This window comes from Pantherophis guttatus, chromosome 2, assembly GCF_059756535.1.
Source record: "Pantherophis guttatus breed Tessera chromosome 2, ASM5975653v1, whole genome shotgun sequence".
NCBI lineage: Eukaryota > Metazoa > Chordata > Lepidosauria > Squamata > Colubridae > Pantherophis > Pantherophis guttatus.
The window spans coordinates 198,528,018-198,543,572 of NC_142064.1; the positions used below are offsets into that span (position 1 = coordinate 198,528,018).

The following is a 15,555-nucleotide window of genomic DNA, read 5'->3' on the forward strand; positions in this document are numbered from 1 at the left end:
CTGCTTTGATAAATCCATCTTGGGACAATTGTCTCACATGCTTAAATTTTATATCTATATGCCTGGATCTTTGTCCTATGGCATCGGATCTAGATATTTCAATGGCTGCTTTATTGTCTTCATGCATAACAAAAGGCAAAGCAGGTTTTTTCCAAACATCTGAAATTAAATCATTAAACCATACAAGGTTATTTGCAGCTTTGGATAAACAAACATATTCCGCTTCTGTGGTTGAAGTGGCTACCAGTTCTTGTTTACCAGTGTACCAGTAAACTGGACAGTCATTTAATAGAAAAATATAACCAGAAGTACTTTTTCTGCATGATATATCTCCAGCCCAATCCGCATCTGCGTAACATGTAAGTTTTGGTTCTTTATTATCACTAGGTTCTAATACTAGGCAAAAATCTAATGTACTTTTCAGATATCTTAAAATTCTTTTGACAGCTTCCCAGTGATACATTGTTGGTTTGCTAACGTGCCTTGATAATAAATTGAGTGGTAATGCAATATCTGGCCTAGTCCAATTAGATATATAAAGAAGTGAACCTATGACTGATCTATAAAATGTATTATCCTTGAATTCAGGGGAAGATTCATCAGTATTTCTAAGGAAATCAGTTTGCATAGGAATGTCACAGGGTTTGGCATTGTTTAAATTGCATTTGTTTAGAAGTTCAGTAATCTTATCTTTCTGAGTAAGTTTGAATCCCCTTCTAGTTTTGTTAATTTGTACACCAAGGTATTTGTTTACTTTACCTAGAGATTTCAACGAGAAATGTTCATTTAGCTTGTTTACAAAGATTTCTCTTCTCTCTTTGTGTTTTCCTATATATAAAATATCATCTACATAAATCAATACAAATTCAATGTAATCATCACTCTTTTTGACAAAGAAACAGTTATCAGCAGTGGTAGCGTTGAAATCCATGGTCTTAAGTACTTTTACCAAGCAATCGTACCATCTTTTGCCAGATTGCTTTAATCCGTATAAACTCTTGTTCAATAGCCAAATTTCATTTTTATTAGTGTATTGACTGTGGGGTGCTCTTACATATATTTCCTTATCTAGTTTTGCGTGTAGATACGCAGTCTGTATGTCATATTGAAATACATCAAGATTGAGTGCAGATGCTACTACTAGAGCTGTTTTAACACTCTCTGTTCTTACTGTGGGGGAGTACGTGTCAGTATAGTCCTCCGGATATTTTTGTGCATAACCTTGTGCAACCAATCTAGCTTTGTATAGAGTATTGCCTCCTTCTAGGTTCTTAATTTTATAAATCCACCTGGTACCAATAATTGTTTTATCTTTAGGTGCAATCGCAGGTGTGAATACATTTAATCCTTGCAAACTTTCCATCTCTTTTTTCATAGCTAGTTCCCATTTTTCTTTTTCTTCACGAGGGAGTTTTAATACTTCCTCATATGTATTAGGTGTTATTTGTTCACCATCCATATGCATTATGTAATCTCTGTATTTATTTGGTATTTGATTTCTGTTGTTCCTAATAGCTCTTTCAGGTTTGCTATGGTTGTCATGCAAATATCTTGCTTCCTTTTTTGTTAATGTGTCTGTCTTTATTTTGTGTTGACTATTTGTCCATGTTTTGGTTTTGTTTTTATTTTTGTTGATATTTTGATTTTCTATTGTCCCTTTCTCACGAGATTTTGTATCTTTGCATTTATTTGGAAATATTTCATTAAGATGTAATTTAGACCAATTGGCCTGTTCATGGAACACAGCTGTTCTGGAAACTATAAATTTGTTATTATTATCAATGAATCTGTACCCTTTGGTGCCAGTTTCATATCCCATAAATCTTAGTCTTCTGGATACGTTTTCTCCCTTTCTTCTCAACTGATTAGGTATGTGTACGTCTGCAGTGACCCCAAATATGTGCATGTGTGCTAATTTTGGTTTCCTATTATACATCACCTCATATGGTGTCTTATTCACAATACTGGACCAGGTTCTATTTTGAGTGTAATTTGAATAATGTAAGGCTTCTGACCAAAATTGTTTGCCTAAACCAGCATCCTCTAATGTGCACCTAATCATGGTTTGTAATGTGGAATTCTTTCTCTCTGCAATCCCGTTCTGGAACGCAGAAAATGGACTAGACGTGTAATGTAGCATTCCTCTATCCTTTAACCATTGGGAGAATTCTTTAGACATGAATTCACATCCCCTATCTGTCATAATTTGTTTTATTCTGATATTATGTTGTGTTTCTATGCGTTTGTAAAATTCCTTAAATTTTTGAAAGGTTTCATCCTTGTGTTTTAATGTGTAAACAAAACCATAGCGACTGTAATCGTCTACTATTGTTAGGAAGTAACGTTTTCTATAAGTGATTGATGGAGTTAATGGGCCAACTAAGTCCATGTGTACTAAGTCAAAAATTTTGTTAGTTGATCTGGTGGATTTTTTTTTTTTTTTTGGCCTGGGACTAGTTTTTAGTTTAGTAGATTTACATACTGAGCATTCCAAATAATTTTCACAATTTTTTATTTTGACACCTTCTGCGTGTTCAGTCATTTTTTGTACTACAGGAAAACTTGCATGTCCTAACTTCCTATGTAAGATGTGAGCACACTCATCATGAATTGGTTTACCTATTTTTGGTTTCTTCTCATTGTGTGTATCTGTGTGATCATGAGATATTTTACATTCATCATTGTCACTGTTACTAATATTTTCATCATCTGCCTCAATACAATCTTCCATATTTGAATCAATGTTATGTAACCATCTTTCTTTTGTTATCAGATAGGGTAGGCCTCCTTTAATCATCACAGTGCCTACATTTGTTTTATTTTTCTCTAAAGTTGCTTTTCCCTTTGAGAAAACTATATTGATGTCAGAATCTCTGCTTAGTTTTATGGCACTTAGTATGTTATGAGGTATTTCTGGTATTAACAATACCCCCTCTATTTTTCCTAGACCAGGTAAGGTCACATTCCCTCTGCCTAATACTTGAACCTTTTCTTGATTAGCTACCTTTATTACAAACTTATCTTCTGTAAATGAAGATAATATATTTTTGTTATTAGTGGTGTGATTAGTTGCCCCAGAATCAATAAGCCAATTATTGTTCTCATTTTGTTGCGTTTTAGTGCTGTCTTGTTTATTTAGTCCATTCAGTGAACCAGATTTTCTCTCTTTTGAATTTTCTCTGCCCCCTCTACTTTCTCTGTAATTTGGTGGGCTTCTATATTTATGTCTATCTGTGGAAGACTGTCTATAATTGTATTTATTCCTATATTCTGACCTATGTCTTTCCTTTGAAATTTTGGGACAATCTCTTCTATTGTGTTCCCTGGACCCACAATTGTGGCATTTAAAAGTTTCATTATGTTTTTCTTGGAAAGCTACCTTCCTAAAAGATTTGTGTTCTGTGTGATTGCTATAACGATTTTTTCTTGAATTGTCTTCTGCTATCAATTTGTTAGATAGACTTTCTATGGATAAATATCCTAGATTGATGGTGTCTAAGTGTGACATAAAACTATCCCATGATGAATCAAGTGAATTGATAATAACACTTTTCATTGTTTGATCTGAAATCACTTCCCCCCTCAAATGCAGCTCAGCTCTTATTTTGTTTAAAGATATTAAATGTTCACTTATGGAAACCCCTGGTTTTACTCTGGAAGAAAAGAAGTCCTTAGACATTCTTGTGGTGGTAGCTACACTATCGCTGTGAAACAAATTAAACATGCATTGAATTATTTCTGAAACAGTTAGATTTGGTTTGATGCTATGATACATTGCAGGAGATACGCTAGATATTATTAAGAAAAATGCTTTATGGTGTAAACAATCTATTTTTAAAGTCCAAGGTCTTCTTGGGGGACTAGTGATAAAAAATAGTAAATTTTCTTTCATAAAGACAACCTGGAGTTGTTGATACCATTCTTGCAAATTAATGCCATCAACCCTAAGTTTTGGGAAGTCACTGGGTAAGTTTCCCACATTATTTTGTCCATTACTTACAACCTGAGGTAGTCCGTGGTCTCGCAAGTGTAGGAAATTGCAAAACGGCATGGGGATGCTCGCAACGAGTCTGCGTGGTTCTCTGGCCAGTTCAAGTCTTTCCGGACCGTCTACGTAGTTTCGCACATGCGCGTTGTTCATTTCTTCTTTGGCGTCGTCGTGGAAGGTTCTCTCCATTGTAGCTCGCTCGCTCCGCTCCTCTTCAGACGAGTCGGTCTCTGGCTCGGTCTTAGGAGTTCTGATGGCGGCGACTGCTCTTCTCTTTCTTTTGGGTGCGTTGGCACTTGCTTCGGTCTGTGGTGTGGGGCGGAATCGACATGGCTCTCTGGGCTCGGGCGTCGTCGCTCTCGAAGTCAGGATGGGAGCGTGCAGGTCTTGAAGTATCGGCTTGTTCGCTTGCTTCTTCGTTGGCGCTTTGGAAATTTTTAATTTTGGCCCAAATGCAGCAAAAAGCGTCTTCATTGCTGACTTTACTTGGGATTTCTTTAAGTCGTCTTCACTTTCCGATTCTGGCTCTTCCGAAGAGTTTGAATCCTCCTTTTCACTTTCGTTGTCTGATAACGTTTTTCGCGCCAGAAATTTTGAACTGAGCATCCTGATTGGCTCTGCTTCGTTCACTTTGGAGGCTTGTTGAAACCAAGATGGCTGCCATTCAAAATTTCGCGCGGGATCACATTTTTTCTTTTTCATAACGACTTTCTCTGTAGTCATATCACTCACAGTTTTTTGGTCTTTGGATTTCTCTTTAGCGATGTTTTTCTCTCTCGCTGCTCCGCTGTTCTTCAGCATTTCTTGGAGGTTCGCGATGAGGCTTTCATCATTCTTCTGGCTTTTTAATAACTTCAATATCTCTGACCTGAGTTCGTTATTTTCTATTTCGATTTCCTCCTGGTCATCATTTTCATTTATTAATTCTTCTTCTTCAGTATTCTTCGGATTCTCTCGAAATCGCGTTTGTGGATTCGTTGGTTATTTTTTGTTCAGTTTCTATTTCTTTGCTGTAGGCCCTGGTGTTGGGCCTATCTTTCTTAGACATTTTTAGGTATTTATTGAGTCAATTAACCATCCTCTGCTACCAGCTTGTTGCAATATTTTCAGGATCAGACTCAATAATAATAATAAGAGTTAGAGGTTTAAATATATTTCTCTTTAATTATAATAGGCATTCTATATTCACTGAATATTCACAGATAGAAGCAAAGAAAATGGTGAAGGTGGCTCCTTATATATACAAAGGGTGGAGCCAAGAGTGGGAGTGGTGAATTATGAATACATTAAGAGTCAAAGAATAAGTTAACCCCTGATATCCCATATATACATTATTTACACATTAGGGAATAAGGCATTTACATCTGACAGAAGTCACCTATTGTGATTTGTAAATCCTGGTTTATAGAACAGCCTCTTGGTGTGAATGAAGCCTGTAAATATTAGCCAAGGTGCTTCTAAACCGATTTATTTATTTTTTTACCACCCTTTACTGAATTAAAGGCGATTTAATGGAAGGTTAATCTGGGAGGGGATATGCGATCACGAGTAACAGACCCCCTACGCGCGACCAGATAGACACACAGATTTCCTTGGTGGTGGTGGTGGGGAAGTAACGGGGACTTCACCCTAGACTCCCATCGCGAGCCCTACAAGCGAGAAGCAAACATCCCTTGGACTGTAATGTATCTCCGACTCCGACCAACCGCCCTCTTCTAAAAGTTGACTTGGCCGTCGTCGGCTGTCGCTGCCTCCCCCCTCCTCTTCCCTCCCCCTCGTATTGTAGCTAGAAAGGAGGGCTCCCTTTGTTTGCTAGGGGCGAAAGGTCCGTTCGACTCCTTCAATCGTTCGGATAATCTGCCTGGGTTTTTTTTAAAGGGAGGGGGGCGTGTGGCGGCGAAGAAGAAGAAGAGAAAGCTTGAATAGCCGCTGAATTTCTTTCACACGCACCCACTTGTCGCTGCTGCGGTCGCAAACTTCTGGGCTTTGTTGCTACACAGCTCTTTCCTTTTCCCCTTTCCCGGACGCCTCCCGCCTCCGATTCACGAACTTGATTGAAGTGTGTGTATGCTTGTGTGTGTGTGTGTATATATATATACTTGAGCGAGTTTGCAAGAAATCCGGGGGGGGGAAGTTGAGGGGAGACTCCACACACCCCAATTCATCTCTGGGATCTATACCAGGGCTGTCAACAGAAACCAGGGTGCCAGCCCACCCCGAAATGCCACCCCCCGTTAGCCCCGAGAAACTTTTCCCGCCCCTGCCCCCTCCCCGCTTTTTTTTTAAATTTATTTATTTTTTTGTACCTTCCTTCTGGCTTCGCAGCAGCCCGGTTTACTCTCCTTGCAGCCCATTCCTCTTCGCTTGTGTGGCTGGGGTGGGAGGGAGCCCTGCGGGGGTCAAAGGGTTTAAGACCAAGGGCACCGGCGGCAGCGGCAATCCCCGCCGTCCCAGCCACCGCCGCCGCCGCCGGCCAGCGAGGTCTCCATCTCGCTCGCTGCCTCCTCTAAGACCCTGAAACGGAACCTGAAAACAGCCCGTTTCAACTTCGTGCTTAGGCAGTCGAGCGCCGTAAGTATCAGAAGAAAAGCCCCTTTCGAAAAAGGCTGCCGTGCTTTCGTTTTCGCACAAAACAGATACTCTGTCAGGTCCGCCTGCCCACATGGTAACCTTTCCTGACCTGAGACTAGCAGCTAGCCCACCTCCACAACTTTGGGGTTGATTTCCCGCCAAAAACCTTAGTTAGCGCTTGGATGGGAGATCATTTGGAAATCCCTGAGGTGTACATTAAACTGGACAGTTGAAAAAAGAATCCAGAAAAACCAAAATCAGCAAACAGCTTCCTATTGTTGCCCCAAAAAACCCCCAAAACCATGGATTTGTCACTGCAGTTCGTTATAATTAAGTTCAACGTGAAAAAGGCTTTATTTTTTTGTTAATTATATAATGATTTTTTTTAAAAAAAATATTTGCATTCTAAAATTGGTTTTACAGGATCTTTTTTATTTTATTCATTTATTCTGCACTTCCTTCATGCCATTCTCCTTGCGTTCCCTTTTCAAATAGGAACATGGAATACAAATTCAACCATATTAATGAATAAGTTACATTAGTCTGAGATGAAGTTATTAATTTAGCAGTATCATCTGCAGCAAACCATAGTGACAGTAAAATGATGACACCCCCCATGATATTGTCATGCAAATGTAGCCATTACATACTTTCATCCTGACATTTGACCCAGGTACTTAAGTGATGATTTGTGTGATGACTTCATTGTGCAGATGTTGTCATTTATTTCCCGTCTTATGTACTCCAATAACTGCTACGTAAATTGGTACATAACTTGCTATATAAACTGCTATATAAATTGGCATTAACTATTTGTGCAAGAACTTGTTTATATATTAGAGGAAAACTTTCACCCAAGTTAACCTCTCTGCTTTTAGCGGGTAGCTTTGCACCAAAATTCCAGCAGGAAACAGCATAGAAATAACACAATGCAGGTAGAAAAAGATTTTTCTAAGCCATGTTTGCCCATTCTGCTGCTGCTGCTATGATTTGGGCTGAACATGTTTTGTGAATCAACTATTGTGAGTAGTAAGCTCTGGTTTATGATGTAATGTGTTGAACAAATCTGCTAATTAAAAAGTCACATTTATTTATTTATTTATTATCCACATATTAACTCAAGGCGGCAAACATTTCCAACACACCTTCCTCCTCCTATTTTCCTCACAACAATCCTGTGAGCTGAGAGAGAGAGACAGACAGACAGACTGGTCCAAGGTCACCTAGCCAGCTTTCATGATTAAGACAGGACTAGAACTCATAATCTCCTGACTTCTAGCCTGGTGCCTTAACCACTAAACTCGTGATGGTGAACCTATGGTTCGCGTGCCACAGGTGGCACGCAGAGCCCTCTCTGCAGACACGTGAGCCATCACTCCAGCTCAGCTCCAACGTGCATGCGTGCGCGCCTACCACTGGCTAGCTGGTTTTTGGGTCTCTGCTGCGCATGCGGGTGGGATAGGGTGCATGCGGGAGATGCACATGCATTCACGGGTTGGGGTTCATGCATGTGTGGGGGGCAATGTGTAGGGGCAAGAGGAGTGCATGGGGGGTCATGCGGGGGGGCAGGGGGAGTGCGGGGGGTTGCATGCACAGAGGTGGGCTGCATGCGGAGGGTCGTATGCGAATTGTATTATGGGTGCGCGCACACTTCCAGCATGCAACAACCAAAAGGTTAGTCATCACTGCACTAGACCATACTGGCACATTAAATTGAACCTGCTAAAGCAGCAGCAACTTTTTTCTTTTTCCTTTTTCAAGATCACACAGAAATCTGAAGAAGGCCTGAGTGCGTCAAGAAAGCAGCAGAAATCACATTTACATTCTGGCAAATTTTGAAATATGTCTTCTCCATCATTCCAAATCACACACATTCCTAGTGTTCGCCAGTTACTGCAGTTTATATATATATGTGTGTGAGATGATGCATTTCCAGTGTTTGGATTATCTGAAACAAGTGGCAGTCAGTCTATCATTCAACTTAAACTAAGCCACCATCATCTAAGCCTTAATCTGTTTGTTGAGGATAGCAAGAACGGCTGCCTGAGCAGAACTGGCACTGTCTCTACAGTGAGGACTTCAGGAAGGCAGAATCTCTCAGTGAGAGAACGTAGCTTTACATAGCTATCCTCTTTCCATCTTGGCTTGTTGATATTCAAATCCAGAGCACTGGATACGGACTTGTGGGTTTGTTGGGCTTAACCACACTGCCCAGGCCCACCCTTGTGGCTGTGGTCCCCCAACACTGTGGTCCTCTCCTCTCAGCCCAGCCTAGTATTCCCTGTAATACGATCATCACGTCAGAGGTTGAGAGGGCGGGTGTTCTGGAGCAGGCAGTGTTGTGGTTACTGACTTCAATTACAGGAGCTTTGTTTGTAAGTTGTTGCCATTTAAAGGGGGGGCAGGCAAGATAAGATTTCACCCCTTAAGGAACTTCCCTCATCAAGAAGGATAGAGAAGAGGGTGGGGGGAACATGGGGGGGAAATTTTTGTATTTTTCTTTTGTAAAACTTTTCAATAAAAAAAAAAAAAGAAGAAGAAGGATAGAGAAGAATCCCAGTGAGAGGTACAAAGCAGTTGCTTGTTGCTACAAAAAAGGAAACTGTTAAATTATCTGCATTTAAGGGATCTTTGAATTATCTGGAGGTATTACCTTATATTTAGAGTTTATTTTGATATGAGAGAAAGGGAGGGAGGGAGGGAGGGAGGGAGGGAGGGAGGGAGGGAGGGAGAGAGAGAGAGAGAGAGAGAGAGAGAGATTTCAATCTGCTTGCCCGTTTTCATGATTCTATTGAAAATAAACAGGATCTATGTACCTACACAATTTATCTTTTGTTATTTTTTTTTAAAGTTGTTTTGCCATAGCTTCTGTAAGAATGCTATTGTTATGGAGCAATCAAATGGTTCAGAATTGGAGCATCCGTCTATTTGAATTAAATGCTGAAGATTTTCGTGAGAAATGTCGGAATAGAAGAAATTAAAGTATCTCTAAGGCTGTTTGAATTGGCAGGAAAGTGAGGAAGGCATGAATCTCTTGCTGAAAGTGAAAGGAGACCAGGTACAAACTGAAGAAGACAAAGGGCAACAGTTGGCTCAGCTAACTTTGGATTATTCGGTTTTTGGGAATTGAATGCAGTCTAAGAAAGCTTTAGTGATTGGGAGCAATGATGGCCCCTTAACAAAGTTATTCTTGCTTCTGTACCGTAATGGAGTAGGCAAAGTTAGTGCAAAGGTGCCTGGTCCCTTCCTGAACTATGTGGCAAAAGATGCCACAGGGATGAGCTAAAGCAGTTGAACAGCTGCTCACTAGTAATGTGGAATCAGAAGAACCCTGTGGAAAAGGATACCCCTCCTGGTGGATAAAAGTGGAAGTGCAATTTAATCTGATTTATAACAAATTATTCCCCTCTAACTTTAATACTATCTCCATTCAGTGCTACCTGGTCTATGCATTCGGTCCACTGTGCCAGTGTGGTCTAGTAATGGAAGTGTAGAATGGGAATACTGAAATTCTAGTCCACCCTCAGCTATGGAGTTCTCGGGTAGCTCAAGCTACTGTAGAAACATAGAAAACTGACAGCAGAAAAAGACCTAATGATCCATTGATCATTATTTGATTTGATTTGTTTTTGTTTTATTTTCATATATATTTTATATATTTATCTATTTATTTATTTTTTAAAAATTACTATTTCTTTATTTTAATTTTTTAAAATTTTTATCAGATGGTGGATATATGTTTATTCAATTAGGATAAACACTCCCAATTAACATGTGAAGTGTTAGTACCACTATATAATGCTTTGATAAGACCATACTTGGATTAGTGCATCCAGTTTTGGTCACCACAATATAAAAAAGTTGTTAAGACTCTGGAAAGAGTGCAGAGAAGAGCAACAAAGATGATTAGGGGACTGGAGGCTAAAACATATGAAGAACAATTGCAGGAATTGGGGATGTCTAGTCTAGTGAAAAGAAGGACTAGGGGTGACATGATAGCAGTGTTCCAATATCTAAGGGGCTGCCACAAAGAAGAGGGGTTCAACCTTTTCTCCAAAGCTCTAGAAGGCAAAACAAGAAGAAATGGATGGAAACTAATCAAGGAGAAAACCAACCTAAAACTAAGGAGAAATTTCCTGATAGTGAGGACAATTAACCGGTGGAACAGCTTGCCTTCAGAAATTGTGGGTGAAGAAATTGTGAGAAATTCCATCACTGGAGGCTTTTAAGAAGAGCCTAGACAGCCACTTGTCTGGAATGGTATAGGGCAGTGATGGCTAACCTTTTCCGGACCGAGTACCCAAGGCACGCATGTGCGAATGAGAATGTGCACGCATGTGCCCAAACCCCAAAAATGCAATGCATGCATGGCCCCTGAACATGTGCCTGGCCCCCTGTGCAGACCCGAAGACCAGCTGGCCATCGGAAGGCAAGCGCGCATGTGCAGCAAAACTGAACTGGGGCGACGGCTTGTGTGCCATCAGAGAGGGCGCTGTGTGCCACTTCTGGCACGCGTGCCATAGGTTCGTCATCACAGGTATAGGGTCTCCTGCTTGAGCAGGGAGTTGAAGACCTCAAGGTTCCTTCCAGCTCTGTTATTCTGTTATCCCAAGCATGTTTAAATTCAGTTACTGATGATTGACTCACTACCTCTGCTGGAAGTTGGTTCCAATCTTCCACTGCTCTTTCTGTGAATGTGGTTGCTATGGGGAAATACAGAAGGTGGAAATATTATATTTTGAAGTCCTAAATGAGAGGATGGATATAAGTTTAATAAATACAAAGGAAGAGTTGCTTAGAATTCGACCACCAGAAGTGTCAGGGCGTTGATTAATCCCATTCTGCTTTTGGGATAATCGCACCTGATTACGAGGGGAGGATCGAGACCTTTCCTTGCAAGTAAACTTTAAGAAAACAAAACCCGAAGATATTTCTTCTAAGAAAACTCATTTATTTGTTATAAAGAAAATAAAACACCTCACTAACTAAGAAAATTAATTGTTACATTTTTGCAAAAGTTCGTGCCGGCTATTTCTCAGCCGGACCTTTCTGGCAAGAGAACAAAGGAAAGAGTGAGAAGCAATGTGAAAGAATGCGGACATGCGTAGTATCAGTTACTGATAAGAAATTTTGGCAAGCTACGGAAAGTCTGACAGTCCAGAAATAATGAGCTCGGCTGGTAAATACAAAAACGCAGTGACAAGAAGAGTTGGTGGTGAAAGAGCTGAGAGGCAGTCCTTCTTGATGGTGTGCCTGAACCTGTGAAATCGGAGGTGGTTTGATTTGCCGAATCCTGCTTCTTTTCAGGAATTTTATTTTATTTCCAAAGGTGAACATGTAATTGCTTCTTTTCTGCAAAGAAGAATGAGGAAAAGACTAATGGCAGCAGGAGCAGGAACTGACCACAACAAAAGGGAATTTCAATAAATCAGTGGATGGAAAAAAGAGGAGTGGAAAAAATGCCTTCAGCAGTTGTACGGAAAAGCAAGTTCAGCAGGTGTAGCATGTCCAACTCGTAACATCTGCAGAATTTCCTTCTTCTACTAGGTAATTCAAGTTACAGGAGCTCAGTGCTCATTGGTAGCTCCCCAGCCATTTGAAAGAAGATAGATGACAAACCACCAGAGCAGCGTCCCACGTTCTTATTTTTTGATTTAATAATAATAGTAGAAGAAACCATTAAATGAATTGCAAGATATAGACTGAAATTGCAGGAACAGAAACTGTGTGTAACTGTAATCTTTGGATCTCTATTTCACAAACTGCCTAAGTCAAAATGAATAAAACAGGAAACAGGAAGTGGGCACTTGAAATGTTATTTTCAAGAGCAGGCACCTGCCTTGTCAATATAAGAGTTTAAGTGATGGAGACTTTTTTTAACTACTTGTTAAATGATAAATGGTTTAATAATTGGTTAGCTACCATGACTACATGGCATTCAGATCAGGAGAAACTTCATAAATTACATCCATAAGTTGTCCTTGGTGCATTTCAATGTCACAATTTTATCGAGCCATACACCAGACAATCTGACTGCATATCTCAGGGGGATCTTCACCAGTGTATGGAGAACATTTCAATGGATGTATGATGTCAAAAGTTATACGAGAGTATTTTTTCCAGACCCCAATTTTCTAGAGTTCCTTTGAAATGCAGCATTTTTTTTGGAAGTATAGAGAAGTTCTACCATGTACCAATACAGGCCCTTGACTTACAACCACAACGGAGCCCAAAATTTCAGTTGCTAAGCAAGACAATTGTTAAGTGAGCTGTGCCCAGTGGTGGGTTGCCCGCGGTTCGGACCGGTTTGCAAGAACCGGTAGTAAAACCAGCGGGAAGCCCCGCCCACCACCCCAGATGTCATCATCAGTGTCATCATCAGTGGTGGCACATTTGTCAAGTGAGTTTTGCCCCATTTTACGACCTTTCTTGCCACGTTGTTAAGCGAATCACTGCAGTTGTTAAGTTAGTAACCTGGTTGTTAAGTGAATCTGCCCTGCCCATTGATTTTGTTTGTCAGAAGGTGGCAAAAGGGGATCCCATGACCTTGGGACACAGCAACGGTCGTAAGTATGAACCAGTTGCCAAGCATCTGAATTTTGATCATGGGGATGCTGCAAAGGTTGTAACTGTGAAAAATGCTCAGAAGTTACTTTTTTCAGTGCTGTTGTAACTTTGAATAGTCACTAAATGAACTGTTGTAAGTCAAGGACTACTTGTACTATATTGAAGAGCAGATAGTAAAGTTAACCTCATAGCTAAATTCCAGATTATTATGCTGATTAGAGTTTTGCATCCATCCACCCACCCATCCATCCGGTCACACCTAAGCTAGGAATTCCTTCTCATAGAATAGGATTTCTCAACCTTGGAATTTTAAGAGGGGTGGACCTCAATTCCCAGAATTTCTGAGAATTGAAAAAGTTGCCAAGGGTTGAGCAACACCGAGATAGAAGGTGTGTTCTGTTATCATAATCAGAAGAATTAAGATCTGCTCCTTCAATCGGACCATGGTTTTCACAAGTTGTTTGCTTTTGCACTTGGGTACATGTTGCCCCAACTGAACCCAAAATTTCTGTTGTTAAACGAGACCTTTGTTAAGTGAGTTTATGACCTTTCTTGCAGGGGTGAAATGCTCCCGGTTTGGACCAGATTGCCTGATCCGATAGCGATGGCGGCAGGTGGTTCAGAGAACCGGTAGCAAAAATCTCTGCCCACCCCCCCCCAATGCCCAGCTGAGCTGCAAGATCATCAGAGGTTTTTTTTTTTTTTTACTTTTAAAAGCAATTTTTCTACAACCTCTTTGGCCGAAAAAATGCTTTTAAAGGTAAAAAAAAAAGCCTCTGATGATAACGTGGCTCAGCTGGGATCGTCAGAGCCTTTTAAAAGCAGCTTTAAAAGCTGAAGAGGTTGTAGAAAAAATGCTTTTAAAAGGCTCTGACGATCCCAGCTGAGTTGCCTGATCGTCAGAGGCTTTTAAAAGCATTTTTTTTACAACCTCTTCAGCTGAAGAGGTTATAGAAAAAATGCTTTGAAAAGTAAAAACAAACAAACAAAAAAAGTTGACCATGCCCACCCAGTCACATTACCCACCTACCCACCAAGCCACACCCACAGAACCGGTAGTAACAAATTTTACATTTCACCTCTGCTTTCTTGCCACACTTGTTATGGGAATCAATGCAGTTGTTCAGTTAATAACACAGTTGTTAAGTGAATCTGGCTTCCCCGTTGACTTTGCTTGTCAGAAGGTCACAAAAGGGGATCATGTCAGGGGTGAAATTCAGCAGGTTCTGACAGGTTTTGGAGAAATGGTAGCAGAAATTTTGAGTAGTTCGGAGAACCAGCAAATACCACTTCTGGCTGTCCCCAGAGTGGGTGGGAATGGAGGTTTTGCAATATCCTTCCCCTGCCACACCCACCAAGCCACACCACACCCATCAAGCCACGCCCACAGAACCAGTAGTAAAAAAATTTGGATTTCACCACTGGATCACGTGACCCGTGACACAGCAACTGTCATAAATATGTGCTAGATGCCAAGCACCTGAAATTCGATTATGTGACCATAGGAATTCTGTAACGGTTTTTATGAAAAATAGTTATATCGCTTGTTTTGACATTGTTGTTCCTTTGAACGGTCATTAAACAAATGGTTGTAAATTGAGGACCAGTTCAGCATTTCTGTGCACATTTTAATTGTATTTCAACTTTTTGCTTTTTTTTTTTTTTTTTTTGGAAAGATGGGCTATAATAACTTGTTTACTTGAAACATCAGTGTAAAAATATAAAATACTGGTAATACTTCTTGATGTAAGGATTTCAAATAGTTAATGTACATTATAATCCCTGAGAATATGAAAACATATTCGTATTAATTGATTCGCTGAACTGATTCACTGCATTGATTTCAGACATGTGCCTCTTTCTTCATGCATTATTATTCATTGCAAAAAAGTTCTCGGGCTGGGTGAACATCCCCATTCTCCTGATTAAATATGTAGCCTGTTTTTCTGCTTATAGAGTTAGCATAATGTATAAGCAAAATGCAAATTGTAAAACATGAAAATAAACTCGGGGTAACTAAAGTTTACAAAACAAATTGCCACTTTTTTAAGTATCAGGAAAGCGATGGTCAAAAAGTACCTTTTTGGAAGAAAGTTCCATAGCTTGTGACTTACACACGACAAGTTCCTCTCTAGAAGAAAATAAGATAAGATAAAGAAAATATGGAAAGAGAATATTATGGCTGAAATTGGAAATAGAGATGTGATGTAAAATGGATTTGAAAAGAGAACAGCATGGCAGAAGCTGAAATAATAAGTGAGGTGGAAAATGATTAATTTGTGATAAAGGATTATATAAAAGAGATGAATATGGAAAAAATGGAAAGATTAGAATAGATTATTATGTATAAGATGTATAAAATGTGAACAGAGAATACTCTGTTCATAAAATATGTATGATGAAAGAAAAATCCTAATAAAATTTGTTTA

General features: G+C 39.9%; 1 protein-coding gene across 1 annotated transcript in view; it reads right to left on the reverse strand.

Moving 5' to 3' along the window:
• CCDC69 (coiled-coil domain containing 69) overlaps nt 1–6,570 on the reverse strand; it is a 40,202-nt gene extending 33,632 nt beyond the window's left edge. Inside the window, exon 1 of the mRNA XM_034402142.3 lies at nt 6,295–6,570. Coding sequence (XP_034258033.2) covers nt 6,295–6,342 — 48 coding nt within the window. The 5' untranslated portion in view covers nt 6,343–6,570. The remainder of the gene's footprint in view (nt 1–6,294) is intronic.
• Between the last annotated feature and the right edge of the window lie 8,985 nt (nt 6,571–15,555).